Source organism: Mirounga angustirostris, unplaced genomic scaffold (assembly GCF_029215605.1).
Source record: "Mirounga angustirostris isolate CCGP_5_RB_7025 unplaced genomic scaffold, mMirAng1.0.hap1 SCAF_6, whole genome shotgun sequence".
NCBI lineage: Eukaryota > Metazoa > Chordata > Mammalia > Carnivora > Phocidae > Mirounga > Mirounga angustirostris.
Window position 1 is genome coordinate 8,660,154 of NW_026991714.1, and position 16,121 is coordinate 8,676,274.

Genomic DNA, 16,121 nt, shown 5'->3' on the forward strand with positions numbered 1-16,121 from the left:
AACCCTGCAATCTGAATTCACTTAACATTTTCTGTATTTCTAGTCTATGAAAAAACTCAGGGCTAGAAAACAGAACATAAGAGTTTTCTTGGAAAACGTTAGAGATACATTAATCAATCAAAAATGTCCTTGACAATTTACCCTGTGCCGGAATTTAGGAGTTGCCAAGTACGTCCTTGGCTAGTTTGTAGCCAGGATGAAGAAAGCAGGCGACGTACATGAACAAGCTTTCTTAGGACCGTAGGTCTAGAAAATGGTCTTCTGAGTGACGTGATGTTTTCTGGTAGTTTGGCTGCTGTATCAGCCTCCTGGTATCTTCTTCGGCCACCTGTGAGGGAGCACATTCTTCTGGGCTGCAGAATCTTGACACCTCGTGGGCACCATCCCCCTCCGCCCTTCTCGCTCCATAGCAGAACATGAACAGAAAAGCCAGGTCAGACTCCCGAACCCACAGCACCAATGGAAGATCCCCCACTGCAGAGGTTTCTGGGACAATGTGAAAGGAAAACAAATGAAAATTTTAAAAAACCAACCCACTCTGACGCCTGGTTAAGAATCCCAGAATAAGATAAGCCATTTCCCAGCCTCCACGAAAGATCTCTGGGATGGTGGCACCTGAATTCTGAATTCTCAAGTCCATGGATAGTTTTCAAGCTCTTACTCTCATTTTGTCATTAAATGGAATTCTCAAAACGACAATATCCTCCCCTAAATATATTAGTTCCCCATTCTAGCATATTCCCCCTCGGCAGTCTCCATCTACATTCCCCCCGCAACTTCCCACCACATCCCCCCCGCCCCCCCTTCTGTTAGCTGTAATGACCCTGCAAACACTAAATGGCATTTGAGTGCATTAAGCAGCAAACTCTCTGGTGACATAGCAATTATGACTCTGAAATAGATTTGGTGCGTCACAGAAGATAAGGGTTTTGGAAGTTTCTGTTGTGATTATAGCCTGTAACTCCCACAAATAATAGGCTTCAAAATAAGAGGCTGCCAGTGGAGTCTTTGTGGCTTTGTTGCAGTGATGCCACGTAAATTGCTATTAATGTCCTAAGTGTACTTGAATATGCCAGTCTTTGGGATGTAGAGTTGGCTCAGTGTCTCTCTTTACGCGGCATGTCATTGTTGGTCTGATAACCTGGGGTAATTGCTGTCTCTTGGATGGTCAGAAAAGTGTAAGGGGCTTTAGCTTCCTGTGTGATGGTAAATAGCCTCAAGGTCTCCACCACACGTTTCATCTGTGTGTGTGTGTGTGTGTGTGTCCTGTGTATAGCTACCGTTCATCGTTAAGGTGTATATACAATCTCTGTGTGTGCCCTGAGTAAATAATAGCCTTTCAAAAAAGCCAAAGCAAAATCAGAGGTTATAAACATAAAATGAAGAATTTGGGGCTGTGTAGAATCAGCCAATCGGCTAATTTATACTGAGAGTTAAAAAAAAAAAAAACCCTTTGCTTGAATTATCCAGATTTAGCCATATGCGTAAATACATTTTTCTGTTGTCTTATACATCTACTCTTTCCGAGTTTACGCAACATCTGTGTGTCTGTGCATGTGTGTGCATGTTGGTCTACACATTCTTTAGGTGCTGTATTTTCTAAATGCATATGAGTTCTATGTAAATATGATAAAGTCTGTGGAAATTTTGCCTGTTTATGAACACTGTGTATGGATGTGTGTAAGTGTGTATGTGTTTTGGTTTATGCAGGTCTGAGTGTAGAGGATGTTTATTCAGATACAAATACTTTTCTGCACTAAGGCACTATTATTTAGCTAAATCAGGCTGAGCTTATTTTTCTTTGACTCTGCAAAGTTAAATAAAACAAATTTTAAGTTTTAACTTCCTGATGCACATTTCACCTAAGGACTCCATAAATCTGTGGGACATGGAAACATTATGTGTACTGTCCAACTGGTACTTTTAACAGAAATAAGAAAACAACCCAGCCATAAGCCTAGAAATGCACACTACTGTGCAAGCCATGAAAGGTTCTACCAAACCGTCCTGTGTATCTGAAGAGCCTGTGCAAGCCATGAAAGGTTCTACCTGTGCAAGCCATGAAAGGTTCTACCAAACCATCCTGTGTATCTGAAGAGCCTTACATGGCAGTATTCATTTTGGGCCTTAATCACAGATGAATTAGAAAGGATGATGCTAAGAAGGTGCCAGAGTAGATCTTGATCTCAGAGTTGACCTACGTGTGTACTTCCATTGTGTGGTGCTGGGCACAGGCAGGGTGACAGCGCGCCCTGACGATATGGCCCTTGATGGTCTTGTGGTTGGGTGTTGACTGTCACCCATTGGACAGCAGCTTGAGTGCATGCCAGATGAGTTTGGAGACAGTGACTGGTCAGAGAGAGTTCATATTCATACCAAGTGGATGAATACCCAATTCACTGTATAGATCTTAGAGCAGGACTCTGCATTTCCAGTTACGATAACTTAGTATCAACTAGCAAGATGGCAGCATGCATGGTGGTGTCTCAGAAGTATAACCCCAGGGGAGTTCGTCTTGTCCAAAACCAAGTTTGGTGAGGTGAATTGAGGCTTAGGAGTGGGAGATACTAGAATCCCCTAAAAGACTTTTCTGAGGCCGGTCCTGTGGTTCATAGGTTCTATCATCTTCCTAAACAGCACAAAGATTCCCTGAAGGTGAACTGCAACCATGAGTCCCCTGCCTTCAGCCCTGAGCCGTGCTCTGCATGTGGTGCCCACATGGTCACACAGCCTGACCTTTCGAAACTTGAAATGTCCAAAAGCAGTGGCATACAGCAGGGACTGAGTCTGGCAAATTCCGGTTCCTGAGTCCCAGTTTCCTCACCTGAGAAGTAGGACTAGGAGCTCCCACTGGGTTTATATACCATTATATACTCATCGACCAAAGTCAGAGACTTACTAGCACAGTCCCTGCCCAGTGGTGCAGTTAGGATGGGCGCCGGCCACCAGATGGCCATGTCCTCCTGGGCCAGGGCACCAGGGGAGGCTTTCGAAGCATTCATCTCTCTCTGCGTTCAGCTCAAGTACTTCACTGAGCGGCCCTCTATGACATGTGAGCCTTGTCCTCCGCTGGTCTGTGGCTGAATGATTTATCATCTCATTGAGAGTCCAAATGAAAACCCTTGACGTGGCCCGAAGCCTTGGCACCATTGAGCCCTGCCACCCTCCGACCCCATCTTGCTGCCCTGGCTACTCTTTTCCTCCTTCCTTCCATTGCTTCTGGCCTTCTTGGAGCTCCTTGGAGCCTTTAGAAAGGATTTGCCTTCTGCCCAGGGGGTTCCTTACCCCACTGTTTACTTGTCTATTTTCGGGTCACCTCTAGGCTGACTTTCCAGAAGCCCAACCACAGTGAGGTCCCCATCGTACTCTCCTAGCCCTTACTACCATCTAGAATCTACATTTGTCCTTTTGATGATTTATCAAATGTCTTGTTTCCCACAAGGCAGGAAGCTCCAGGAGAGAGCAGACGTCAGATCAAAAAAAAAAGGTGTCTTATCTATCACAAGGTAGACACTGGATACTTATTTGTGGAATTCCGAATTAAATGATGACAATGAGTAAGACCTGGTGCTCACATAGATATTTAAATAAATAAATAAATAAATAAACAAACAAACAAATAAATGCATGCTGTACCTGGTTAAATGTCAGCATGAAGTGTCACAAAGTCTGGGGTCCCGGCATGTAGGGAAGTGGGTGATGGTGTGTCTTGAAGAAGGAAGGAGGTGACTCTCAGGCCGGGCCGTGGACAATGACGTGGATTTCTGGAGACCAGAGGGGAGGGACAGGCAAAGGCACAGAGCCTCTCGCTGGACTTCGCTATAGGGTAAGACGGAATCTCACTTGGGCAGTGGGAAATCTATTATTTCTTGGCAGCAGCTTGCCCTGCTGAAGCCTTGGCTGGCCAGGGTATCCGTCCTCTACCAGGAGTGATTGCTTCACTGCCGGTTTTTCTTCACATACAGACCTTCGGAGCAAAATCTCAGTGCTCAGGGGGCTGTGGCGGAGCCAGGCTGGGAAGGGATGTGGTGGTGGGACTTGGCTGTAAGGTCACCAGGGACTGACCTAGTGGCAGGTGGCAATCAGGGAGGACGCCCACAACAGTCAGGGGACCCTGGAAGCAGGGATTCTGGAGCCAGCAGCCCGGGACAGACTGAAGGGAAACGTGGCAGGTAGCAGTGGGCGAGCTGAGGTTCCAGAGCAGGATTCACACTGCAAGAGCAAGTCACTCTCGCAGTGTCAGCGGACCTGTAAGAAAGAGCAGCAAATGACGCAGAAGCAGGCGTGGACTCGGGAGAGGGAGGCTTGGCGTAGCCAAGATGCCCCTGTGCGAAGATACAGGAGCAAAAGGTCAGAACGGGACACGCAGCAACACTGATTCTGAGTTGCCTATGGTACCAGAGGAAGCCAGAATAAAGTATTTTAGGGGTTGAGTGTAGACGTCAATCCCAAATAGAGTTGCGCGCATCTAGCCAATGAAAACACTGCACGTGACCGACTTACACTAGTGTGAAAGTTCCTTGTTGTTTATCTAAAGTTCGGGGGGTGTCCTAGGTTTTATCTGGCAACTCCAGTCCCAGATGGCAAGGTAGAAGCTGCATCTGCATGTGGGTGTCAGGCCTCGGAGAGGGGCAAGATGGGGCCAGTCCCCACAGGCCACGCAGGGACGGCGTCTGCTGCATGCATGTCTGTGATTCCACTGAGGAGGCGACCGGGAGGCCGTTCCGGATGCAGGGGCTGATGATACCTTCCTCCTGCCCGTGGCCCAGGGAGAACGCTCCTCAGTGAGATGGTGTGCGGAGCCGCGGAGCTGCGACAGGCAGGATGCAGTGTTTTTTCAACTGTTTTTGTAGAGGAACAGAGCAGTGTAAATATTCATCATTCTTCCTTCCTTGGGATCAGCTCTGAAGTACCAGATCTCCTTGATGCCCGCTTAGAAAGTTCACTCCTAGCTGTAGAAGTTACCCTGAACCTTAGCACTGCCTTTCTTCAGGGCTTGAGTATTTTCTAGGTGTACACGGCTCTTCACACATAGACTGAACTTGTGGAGGTCCTGGGTCTGAAACCGTGGATCTCTCCAGACCCACAATGGAGCACGACTCTTGTACTGCCACTGAATATTTATTTACTTCTTTGTATGTCCCCCCAAGAGATATTTATTAAAATCTGTGCTGTGGTAGGCACTTTGGAAACAAAGATAAGTCCCCAGCCCTGCTCTCATGGTCTGGTAGGTGAGCCAGGCACATAAAGGAACAAATGCAATATGGCAGCACGGATGCATACAGAGAACACGGAGGGGGGGTGGGGGGGCGGGAGCAGGGGTGGGTGGGAGGAAGAGACATTGTCAGGGGGCAGATAGGGGCACAAGGATAATCCTTCACCTCAGTCTTGAAAACCAACCAAGGTGTGAGTGGCACAAAATTGGATGAGGGGAGTCTTCAAGGAGAAAGAAGCAGGCAGGAAATGACTGCTCTGTTAGAGGAATTTCTTAGTAGCCTGATGTGGCTCAAGTATTAAACATGAGCATTGGGTTGGGGAGTGAGCAAGATCAAGGACATTGTGGGCCTGACGAGAACATTGAACCTTATCTTGAGGCGGGTGCAAAGCCGTTGCAGGTGAAAGAGGGAGATCAGAATAACATTTTGGAAGGATGGTTTGTTCTGGTGGCAGCTAGAGACGGGGCTGGAGATTGTCGGCCTGGGCATGCGCCTGCTTACCACTGTGAAGCCTCCCAGGGGGATTTTGAATTTTTTGTCCTGAGGGGACTTTCCAACAGCATCGTTTTGCCCCTGAGCATCTTTTGGTAAACACTCGCTGTATAATGTTGAAAGTATGTGCATATCAGGAAAACCTAGTTCTTCCATCTTCCTGGAAAAGTGGTGGATCTAGGATGCGACCGCACTGGGTGAGCTGACGGCTCCCCTGAGCAGTACTGGGTATGTGTGTGTGTGTGTGTGCATGCGTGTGTGTGTGTGTGCGTGCGCGCGCGCCTGGAGAGGGAGAGTGGGTGCATGCATGTTTCTTTGTGCTTCTTCCTGGCCGGCCCCACCAAGGCCTGGAGCACCTACGCGTCCTCACCCATGCTAAAGCAGCTCTGGTAATGGCATCTGGCCCGTATGCACATCTAGCTCTACTTGGTCCTGACATCAGCCAGTTTGTGGCACCTCAGCGCATTTCTGGGTTGCAAATGAGAGTTTCTTAGTGCCAGGCTCGCTTGGGCTGTCACATCAGGTGATGAATTCTCTGCATCAACTTTGTGCTGCTAAGGGAAGCTCAGAGGGAGAGCAGGAAGGAGCGGGGGATGGGACCGGCGGCTCTCAGCCCAGCGGCCGCCACACCACTGCGTCCTCCGCGGCGAGGGAGAGGAGGGTGGCTCCTGTCCGCGCTCAGGAAGGTGGCCGAGGAGAGAGGGGTCAGGGCTTCAGGTGCGGTTCCTGGTTCTCGTGTTTGGTCAGGAGAAGCCATGTGGCTGCCCCCATCCACCAGTGCTCCATCCCTGGCGTCACAGGGGGCTCGCTGTGCCGCCTCCACCAGGAAGCTGTGCCTTGCCCATTAGAGGTGGTCCCAGCAATGTTGGGTATACATCAGTTAGGTGCCAAATTCATTCGGGTAGGATGTACATAGTCGTTTTCGTTCTGAGATACTTTGTTCCCAGATACCTTTCTTGGATTTGTGTTGGGAAGTCCAGGTTTTCTTATCTGGGAAACCGGCTGCATGTTATCCTAATTTTACATTCTGTTAGCCGCCTCCTCCCTGACGTCCCAGGAAGAGCCTGCCGCCGGCTTAGGCTTCCTCTGGTAGAATTAAATGTGAGATCAGGTCTCGCTTCCAGCATCTGCAGGCCACAGAATTACCTGTAGGACTAGGTGCAAATGTAAACACATTTCCATTAGGGATGTTTGTGGAGATAATAGGCACACACGTGGTTTTGCAGAATTCACCTTCCCACCCCTGTAAGCCCTCCTGGGCGTTTCCAGTGTCAGCATCTTGGAGTGAGCATGTCTGTTGTAACAGGGACTTTGCATCGGAGAGTGAAGGCAGAAGTTGGGGTGCGGAAGAAAAATAAAAACGAGTCTTATTTGCCACCCCTACGCGGTTGCTAATGAGACCATCCCGTACGCTCCCTGCTCCCACCTGAGAGATAAATAAACACACAAAGGCGGAGTTTCCCACTTAATATGCACCCGCAGTCAGGAAGAGGGCAGGAATAGCTCCCCAAGGTTAAGGCCAGTAAGCGAGGTCAGCCGTTTCCCAAGACGCAGCATCCTCCCAACGGCTTACGTTAAAGCCGGCACCATAGAGCTGAAGTGGCCAGAGTGATGTACGGGAAACCCGGTTCCGTGGGGCGTGCTCGCAGTTTCCGATCGTGAGGTGTGAGCAGCAAGGAAGGGGCAGCAGACCCTGGCCAGGGTCTAAAGCGCCTCCAGAGAAAGGGATCCTTCAGCTGGTGCCAGTGTTGGGCATGCGTGTTCCAGAAAGGGCTGGTTGTCCTCTGACTTGAAATCCGGAGGCCACAGTGTCCTGAATGTGGCAAGAAGCAGGGGCTCGTTGCGGGGTATCCTGGGGGGAGGATGAGCAGCCCTCTCAGTGTTCCTGGCTCTGGGGGGGCAGGCAGGGGTTATGGGAGTATGGGATTTCAGTGTTAACAAGGGGTGGGGTGGGGTCCTGGGCACGCTGGGACGGTTGGTCACCCAATCTGTTGGCGGGGTGGGGGGGGAGTGGGACTGGAAAAAAAGGCAGCCAAAGAGATTGATTTTGGGGTTTTTATTTTATTATGTTATGTTAGTCACCATACATTATTTGTTTTTAGTAGAAGTTCTTCTGTATTCTCCTTCACCAGGCCAACTAGCGTAATTAAAATGCCAGTTTTGATATCAGCTTGAACTAATTCCTGTCTCTGCCATCTGTGAGTTCCCTGTACCCTCTGGCATCGTGTGCACTGGTCTGAGAAGACAAAACTTTCTCAGATGTCTCCTGTTTGAGTTATTTCATCTCAGACACGAATCAAAAGGAGTCTCCCGGAAACTTCTGGTCCATGTAGAATGCCTTGCTGGGTCCCTCCTAATGAGACGCCACAGGGCTCATTTTCTTGACTAATGGCTTTATTTGGGGGCACCACTTATTGTTATTTTAATGAAATTGGAGCATGGCTAAATAATGGTAATAGTGGTGCCTTACGAGCAAGGTCGGGAGACTCCTCTGTGGCGCGTCCCATGCCTCGGACGCTGACCGCCTCCCTGATCTTCCGCATCTCCTTGTCTCCCACTGGATCGCTCCTAAGATACGTGAGTTTTTTCCTCTTGTACCAGCACTTTACTGTCTGCATCATGACACTCAAGGAACCTCTGTCAGGTTTTCCTAAAACCCTGTACCACTCAACAAACAAACACATACACATACACCCACATAGCTGGCTAGTTACTTACTGACTCACCTGTCTCTCTGGTCAACACACACATATGAAGAAGGACGATTGGGACAGACAGGTATCAGAATGCTAACAGCTGTTGTTAGTCTTTGAGTGGTAGGATTATGGGTGTTGTACGTTGTGTGTTTCATGCTTTTTCTCTTGTCCAAATATTACATCGCATATAGAATTGCAAATACTCTATTAAAAAATACTGTATGAGCTTATCTTTTGTAATCAGAAAAGATAAGCGACATGACGGGATTTTCTTTGGGGTAAAATAAATATAATGGCTCTTCCCCATCTGCCTAAAATGGCACCAGAATACATGTTCTTGGTTGGGAAGGGAGACTAAGCTCCTGTCACCCCTGTGATCAGCCTGCATTAGGACACGGAATTAATTCTGTTCTTGATTCTGATCATACTACAGAGTCATGGCCCCAGAAAGATAGCAAAGAAAGAATTCCCATTTCCCCCTCATTGATCCCCTTCTGATCCCTCACCAACAGCAGGAGAAATGTGCTGGGCAGGGAGAGGGGGCAGAAGGAGCTACCTGACTACCTCAGGAGATGGAGTGTTGGAGTTTTGAGCAATTATTCATGGGTCCCCGATTGAGGTGGAATGCCCTTGGCATTGTCCAGGATGACCCTTTGTGCTCTTGGTATCCAGACCTGCTCTTTAGTGAGGTATGGGGGAAAAAAATCTATCCTCATGCAGAGGTAACTGGTTAAGAGCTGCTATGAATTCAGCGCCTGGCTTTCCTGGGGAAATTAGAGCATCATTTGGGTGAGCCAGTGCGGGGAAAAAAAAGCCAAGTGGATGAGAAGGGCAGAGAAAAAGGAGCCCAGATTCAGAGGTTCAGAAGCCTGTGTGTCTCAGTCATAAGCCAGAAGTCTGCTTTTCTCTCTCGCACTTGTTCATGAAACATGAACACAGGTTTGCCAGCACTTAGGTGTCAAGCATGCTCCTCAGTACCATGGATTATGCTAGAGTATAAGCTGTGGTCCCTCCAAGATGGCAATAATAGTACCTGCCGTCTGCACCCCAAGTGTTTCAGGGAATAAAATGAGTGGAGAGTACAGTAGAAAATAATTTACCAGGAATGCCTAAGACCTGCTCTGTTCAACATGAACACTTTCAGAGGTGAGGTCTATTAACTTCAAAGGAACACAGCAATTAGGGGAAAAAAGGCATTTCAGCACACTTCTGTTTCGATGCTTTCAAATACATAAACAATCATGAATTATGTTTCATGAGTTAACCACTCCCAACAAATCATCCTTCAACTATTTTAATGTTGGGATATTTTTGGCCAGGAGTGTTCATTGAAACAAATCCTTTTAGAACAGTCCCATTGTTTGGATGCTTCTGGGTTCAGAATCTTAGAAAAATGGTCTATAAATGTAAATCATACTTACAGCTTCCTAGCTCACCCCCTCTCTAGATATATTTATGCAGACCAGTCCTTAGTCCACCTCTGTTTCACCTGTTTGATTCACCTGAATCACCCTCTGTACTTTTCAAGGCTCACCTCAAAGAGTACCTCTTCCCTGATGCTCCACCAAGATGGGATATTGCCTTCATCTGAACTGTCATAACAGTGGGGCTGTACCATTATTAGGCCCTGCTTTGAATTATAGTTCATTCATATGCATGTCTTATCCCCCTCCTTGAGGACATGAGCTGTCTCTCATTCATCGTTATATACCCAGGAGCAAGTAGTACAGAACCTTGCACAGAACAGGTGCCTGGAATCCTGTAACATACGGAACATGCAGGGAAAAGCCTTAGAAGACATTTGGATAACCATTTTATTTTTCTGAAGGGGAACCCAAGGCCAAAGAGGGGGAAGTGCTTCACCAGAGTCAACAGCTAGTCCTTGCCAGACTCAGAACTGGAACTTGGGTTCCCTTGACCTGTCACTCCACGAGAGCCCACAGAGTGATCATCTGAAGGCTTGGACTGACTTAAAATATCTTTGAGAAGTGGGAGGTATTCACCTAGTGTCCAAAGGCTCAGTGGGAGGACCCATACTCATCTGAGGGTGGAGGGTGTATTATCAACCACAAGATCAGCTGCCCCGCTGAGGAGTGTCCCCATGTGCCAGGCACTGTGCTAGGCCCATTACACAAGTTGCCTTGTTGTCATTGTCTGCTCAAAATGGCCACCCGATCTCAGAGGACTGACTTGTCTCCCTTTTTCCCTTCTAGGCTAATGGAGGTTGGCAGGATGCTACTACCCCTTCATCAGTGACCTCCCCTACAGAAGGCCCTGGCAGTGTTCACTCTGATACCTCCAACTGATCTCCCAGCAATCGCATCCCGGCTGACCCTGTGCCCCAGTCGGGACAGGGCCAGGAGGGAGGGTTTCTCTCCCAACGCTGAAGCGGTCAGACTGGAGGTCGAAGCAATCAGCAAACACAATAAGAGTCTCCTTCTCTTCTCTTCTTTGGGATGCTATTTCAGCCAATCTGGACACTTCTTTATACTCTCTTCCCTTTTTTTTCTGGGTAGAAGCCACCCTTCCCTGCCTCCAGCTGTCAGCCTGGTGTCCGCCATCTTTCCTGCCCCCTCCCCCTCTGTCCTAGACTCCCTGGGTCCCTGCCCTCAATGACATCATGGAAGGGTATTTTCAACAATTAGAGAAATTTAAAGAGGAAAGAAAATAATAAACGTGTTTGTATGTTTTCATGCTGGTGGTTTGAGGAGCCAAATTTACCTCACTCGGATCCCTCGCTCCCCCTGTTAACAGGCAGCCCTTCTCGTTTCTCTTCTTACTCTCACTACCTCTTAGCAGGAATGCGCCACGTTGCCCCACTCATTCCAGGCCCCCTGCCCCCTCTTGCTGTTCCCTCCCTGGGCCGGTTCTGCTTAGAACCCTTCCTCTTCCTTCCCAGCCCCAGCTGTGCCCCGGGGACTGCCGTAGCTGGGCTTCTAAAGGTGCCACGTTTTCCGGTCTCAGGTCCACTAGGTTGATCCCCAGGCAGGAAGTCGAGCAGCAGGAGAGGACGTAAGCAACAAGAAGGGCAGAATTCTTGGAGGCTTCCTCCTCCTCCTCCTAACAGCTCTTGGTTTCAGAGGCACAGTCTTTGGAGACCATGTCACACATAGTAAGCAATGTCCTGAACCTACTGCAAAGCCAGATCTGAGTGGGCATGGTGATGAATGAACCACTAAGGAGTAGAAGGTTCTTATCCTGCAACCCTTCAACTAAACCTTCTCACACACACACACACGTGCGCGTGCACACCCAGGCGCATGTCAGCGCATGCAGGGCCTCAAACATTCATTTCCTCCCCATCAGTCGCGGGCCACCTGCAAAGACCCACATTAGCGACGGTAGCAATTTGCCTCGTGAGCCCAGGAGAGGGAATTAGCAACTCTGAGTGAAGGTCACCGACACAGACACAGTATGTGCCTGGGGCTTCCAGGACCTGCAGCCCCCCAGCATGGCCATACACCAGAACGACATACACGGGACTTGATCATGATGGAGGAGGCCAGGTTGGCCGCCCACGCTGTTCCTGTTGCCACCACCTCTGGAGCGCTCAGGGAGCCACACACAGTACTTACAATGTCTGTAATGGATTTGGTTCCGTTCTGGTTTTTGTTTTTATATGAGGGGCGTTGCATTAATGATCCAAAGTGTTATCATGGCACCACATTCTTGTTCTGGAGGGGCTGGAGAAGGACACGGCTTAGGCAGATTTTGCTAGCTTAATTTGAAGACCTGAGAGCGATGGGAAAAGAGGAGATGATGTTTTCAGGGAAACTGTCACGGTGACTTTTATTTCCTGGGAATATCCGAGAGGAGAGTACTACTAGAAAGCTATTCTGTAGCGTCACCTGAGCTTACGTTCTTCTTAGCCAGCTGCACCAGCGATAAAGATGGTGGCTCTGTAACCTGACTCTAAGTGGGAGGTGGTCAGATCTCTCGGTGCCTCGTTTTCTTCTTCTGTAAAATGGGGATTATGATGCCTGGCTTACCAAGAGGCTTGTGAGAGACTGAAGGAATTGATTTCATTCCTATCCCATCTGTAAACGGGAAGTCAGAGGAAGTGTCATCCCTGAGATAAATTGGTTTGTGCCATGGAGGGGCAATATACGGTTTTCCTGTTCCAACTTCTGGTTACCATCAGTACCCTGGTGTCATTGCCGTGATGACAAAGAGAAGAAGGGCTATTGTTGTTGCTTTTTGTTGGTTTTGGTCTGTTTGGTTTCACAGACTAGAGATAAGTCTCCACACTAGGAAAATAGGACCCGGTTCTCTTAGTTTGTATTTGAATCCAGTACGTGGCCTTGTAAGTGCTTAGCCCCTTGTCACATCTACTCTGCTTGAGAGGCCTGCTGATCCCTTGAGTCCCAATTTTGGATGAAGAGAGAGAAGACCCTGAGGGGTAAGGATGGCCCGCTAACGAGGTCATGGACATTGTGCATGGTGTTACAGCAATGAATAGAAATTGCTCCTGTGTGTGTGTGGGGGAGAGGGGTTACCTAAGAAACTGGAAGGTGTGTGAATTTGAAGGAAAGGCAAAAAGTAAATCTTTGGCAAGATAGAATTATGCCTTGATGACTAAGAGCAGTGGAAAGACTGTGTCTACTGACCTGTGCCCCAGTCAGAACAGAGCTTGGTCGAGGGGCTTCCTGGCAGGAGCCATCTTGTGACAACTCCATAGTCCTGGAGCCAGTGGAGAACCTTGTTCAGTGTCAGGGGTCTGCACTACCCACGCAGGAGTACGGCTGGATCACATGCCTGACTACGCAAAGTACAGAAGAGACCCGGAAGGGTTCTCTTGGCAACAGGAAGAATGATTTCAGATTTGGGTGGAACGATTGCCATTTTCAGTTGTTGAAACAGATCAGAGCAGAGCTACATTTGCAGATAGTTTCTCTCCCCACAGGAGTTTGCACTGATTCTCACCTTGCCCAGCATCTTCCCCGCTCAGACCTCTCTGTTCCACAGTTTCCCACCACCTACCCCCATGCCCACCGTCACGTCCGACATGGCAGCCACCAGATCCCCCGACAGTAAGCAAAGCATGGGAACTCTGGCCGCAGAAGGAAGGGGATGGGAAGAGCGTGCCTCTGGAAATACAGCTCCCTGGGAGTTCATATTAGGTCAATCCTGCAGATACCAAAATGTGCCCCAGGACTCCTGCATTTACTAATGGGAGTGGGAGCATTCCGTTGTCCCTGGCAGCCGATTTCCCCTGAGTAATACTAGCCCTTGGGATTGCCCACCTTGTAACTCTCCATCTCAACCTCTTTTTCACCCCTAACTCCTCCCCCTGGCGTGGAATTGACACAGTACTTTTGCCAAGTGGCACCTTCCTTACATTTTTTTTTTTTTTAATTTTGCTGTGGTGGTGGTTCTTTATTTGCTGGTTGCCTTCTGTCACATACCTTCCCCCCCTTTTCCTTCTGAGTTTTATTTTTCTGCCCAGAAAAACCTGACTTCGATACCAAAAAAAGATGAAACTACAGAAACTCAAATTTAAGAAAAAAACTTAAAAAAAATACAAAAAAATACTCAACAATTCTTTCAGCTTTATTAACATTTTCCATTGTTTCTTGCGACTTGTGTCTCGTTCTTTGTAGTATTGATGATGAACATTTGATAATGAATGTTCTTGTATATTCAGATAAAGAAAAAAAAAAAACCAAAAAAGCGGTCTGAATTTAATAGTGTTTATAATAAAAATTTTAAAAATGACCCTCATAGCACGCAAAACAGGATGGGGGGGGCTCCCCCTCTTATTTCTGTGACAATACGCATCATTCCTGCGTTCGTTTTTAACACCAAACTACCTACATTAATCATTTCCCCCATTTTTCTTTTATTTTCTTGCATTTGTGAATTAGTTCAAGAATGCTAGAAAAGTGTCGAGTTGTGCACATTCATTTCCTGTTTCACAATGTTTAAAAGTGACAGTAATTCATTTTGTAAACTAAAAAAAAAAAAAAAAAGGTTGGGATAGTGAGCATAATAGGTACAACCTAACACGTTATGTTTATTAACTTTGAGACCCAGAAATAAATTCTTTTCTTTCTTTATTCCTGCTCTTTAAAATATAAAAAAAAAATTATGTTGTGTGTTATTTTTGGTTGTTTTACTGGGGGGGCTTTTTTTTGGTCAGGATTATGATCTTGCTGTTTTTATTCCTTACATATGTATACGAGGTGATGTGAAAAAAATGACATTTGTAGAGTAGGCAGTTTCCTTGTACTTCTACTTCACTCCAGAATTCAGTTGACCTCAAAGACAAAGATGAAGCCCATGTGGATGTCCCATCACTCACCTGCATTTCCGGAGTGTGGGGCAGTCCCTGAGAAAAAACACCATCAGGGACCTGGGTTTTCTCCTTTTGGCCCTTTAAAAGTTCAAGGAATTGGCCCAGGAGATCTTTGATAAGGTAGGGAGACCCTTTTTGCCTTTGTTGACTGTGAATGTCACGACAAAGTGCTTTCTTTTCTTTCTTCTTGATTAATAACAACATTCCAGGAGCCCTCTTACAACTAGAAAGGATTTTTTTTCTTCCAGAAGCATCCCACAGAAGTCCTGGTGTGATGGGCCACGGGCTACCTAGACTAGATCCGGGAGGCTGTCCCTGGGGTCAGTCGGCCTGCTGATCCCTTGAGTCCCAATTTTGGATGAAGAGTCGAGAACCTGAGCCTGACTCAGTGCTCTCCTTTTAATGCTGAGAGGTGGAGTTTGATGCCTTGACAGCGTACCTCTTAATTACCTTCTGGCTACTGAAAAGCAAATGGTTAAACCGGCTTGGTTTGGAATGTTTTTATTAGTCATAGGAGAAAAGAAAGCAGTATTCTCTGGAAGAAACTTATTTTAAACATCTTTCATTCAACAAATGATTAAGTGTCCAGAAAGCCCCTAGAACATAAGCAAGAGAAGTGAAGGCAAAGATGCGGGACCGTGGAATAGTGCGCCGCAGGTGTTTCTGCCCCAGACACCTGCTCGCCTGCTCCTGAGTCAACAAAATAATGACGAGCTTTTCACATCACCTTTATGGTTTCAACACCCAGCTCAAAGCTTTCTGGACTCTTTTATTTTTTGTAAACTTTTTTTTTTCCTTTTGTTAAAACGAATAAAACATTCAATGTTTTCCCCCTTTTCTCTCTTATTAATTCCTTTTTTTCCAATTATTTTGAAGTGCTTTCCTTCGGTTGTTGGTTTTATTCTCCCGCTCCCCTCCCCTGTTCTTACTCAGAGTATAAACCTGCAAAGTTCTGCTCTGTTTTGGTTTTGAAAGTTTAAGCTTTTCTGCTTCTGTGAGAGCAGGGGCTTCTGTCCCTTTTGATTCCAACTGAACTTTTGTGTTCTCTAATGATGCTAACATGCTGTAGGCTTTACAGTCTCCTAATTTGTACTGGTAATGCATATTCCAAATAAATAGTTTCTTTTTGTTGCAAAAAATAGATATATACTTGTATTTTGTGTAAATTTCTTCTCTCACATGCTGGAAACCTTGGCTTCCCCCCAAACTGGGACTGTGTTAGTGTGGATTATGGTTTAAACTGTGACTCTAATCACTGTAAAGCCTACATACCTGGGCGGGGGGGTGGTGGGGAGGGTGGCGAATGACCTCACAAGCCCCCGAGCTTACCCATGAAGTCCGAAGGGAGGAAGGGAAGAAGTAGGGGGGGACCTTTTATGGGCAATTATTGGCTGCACTGAAGGCAGGCAGAGCACCCCATCT

The 16,121-nt window shown here is 47.3% G+C and overlaps 1 protein-coding gene across 3 annotated transcripts in view; it reads left to right on the top strand.

Annotated features, from left to right (window-relative positions):
* The window catches only part of PBX1 (PBX homeobox 1), a 285,065-nt gene extending 269,227 nt beyond the window's left edge, over positions 1–15,838 (top strand). For all 3 annotated transcript variants that reach the window (XM_045876815.3, XM_045876813.3, XM_064593832.1), the window contains one exon: positions 10,618–15,838. Coding sequence is in view for 2 of the 3 variants with exons in the window: in XM_045876813.3 (XP_045732769.1) it covers positions 10,618–10,710 (93 nt within the window). In the remaining variant the exon portion in view is untranslated. The remainder of the gene's footprint in view (positions 1–10,617) is intronic.
* The last annotated feature ends 283 nt before the right edge of the window (positions 15,839–16,121 follow it).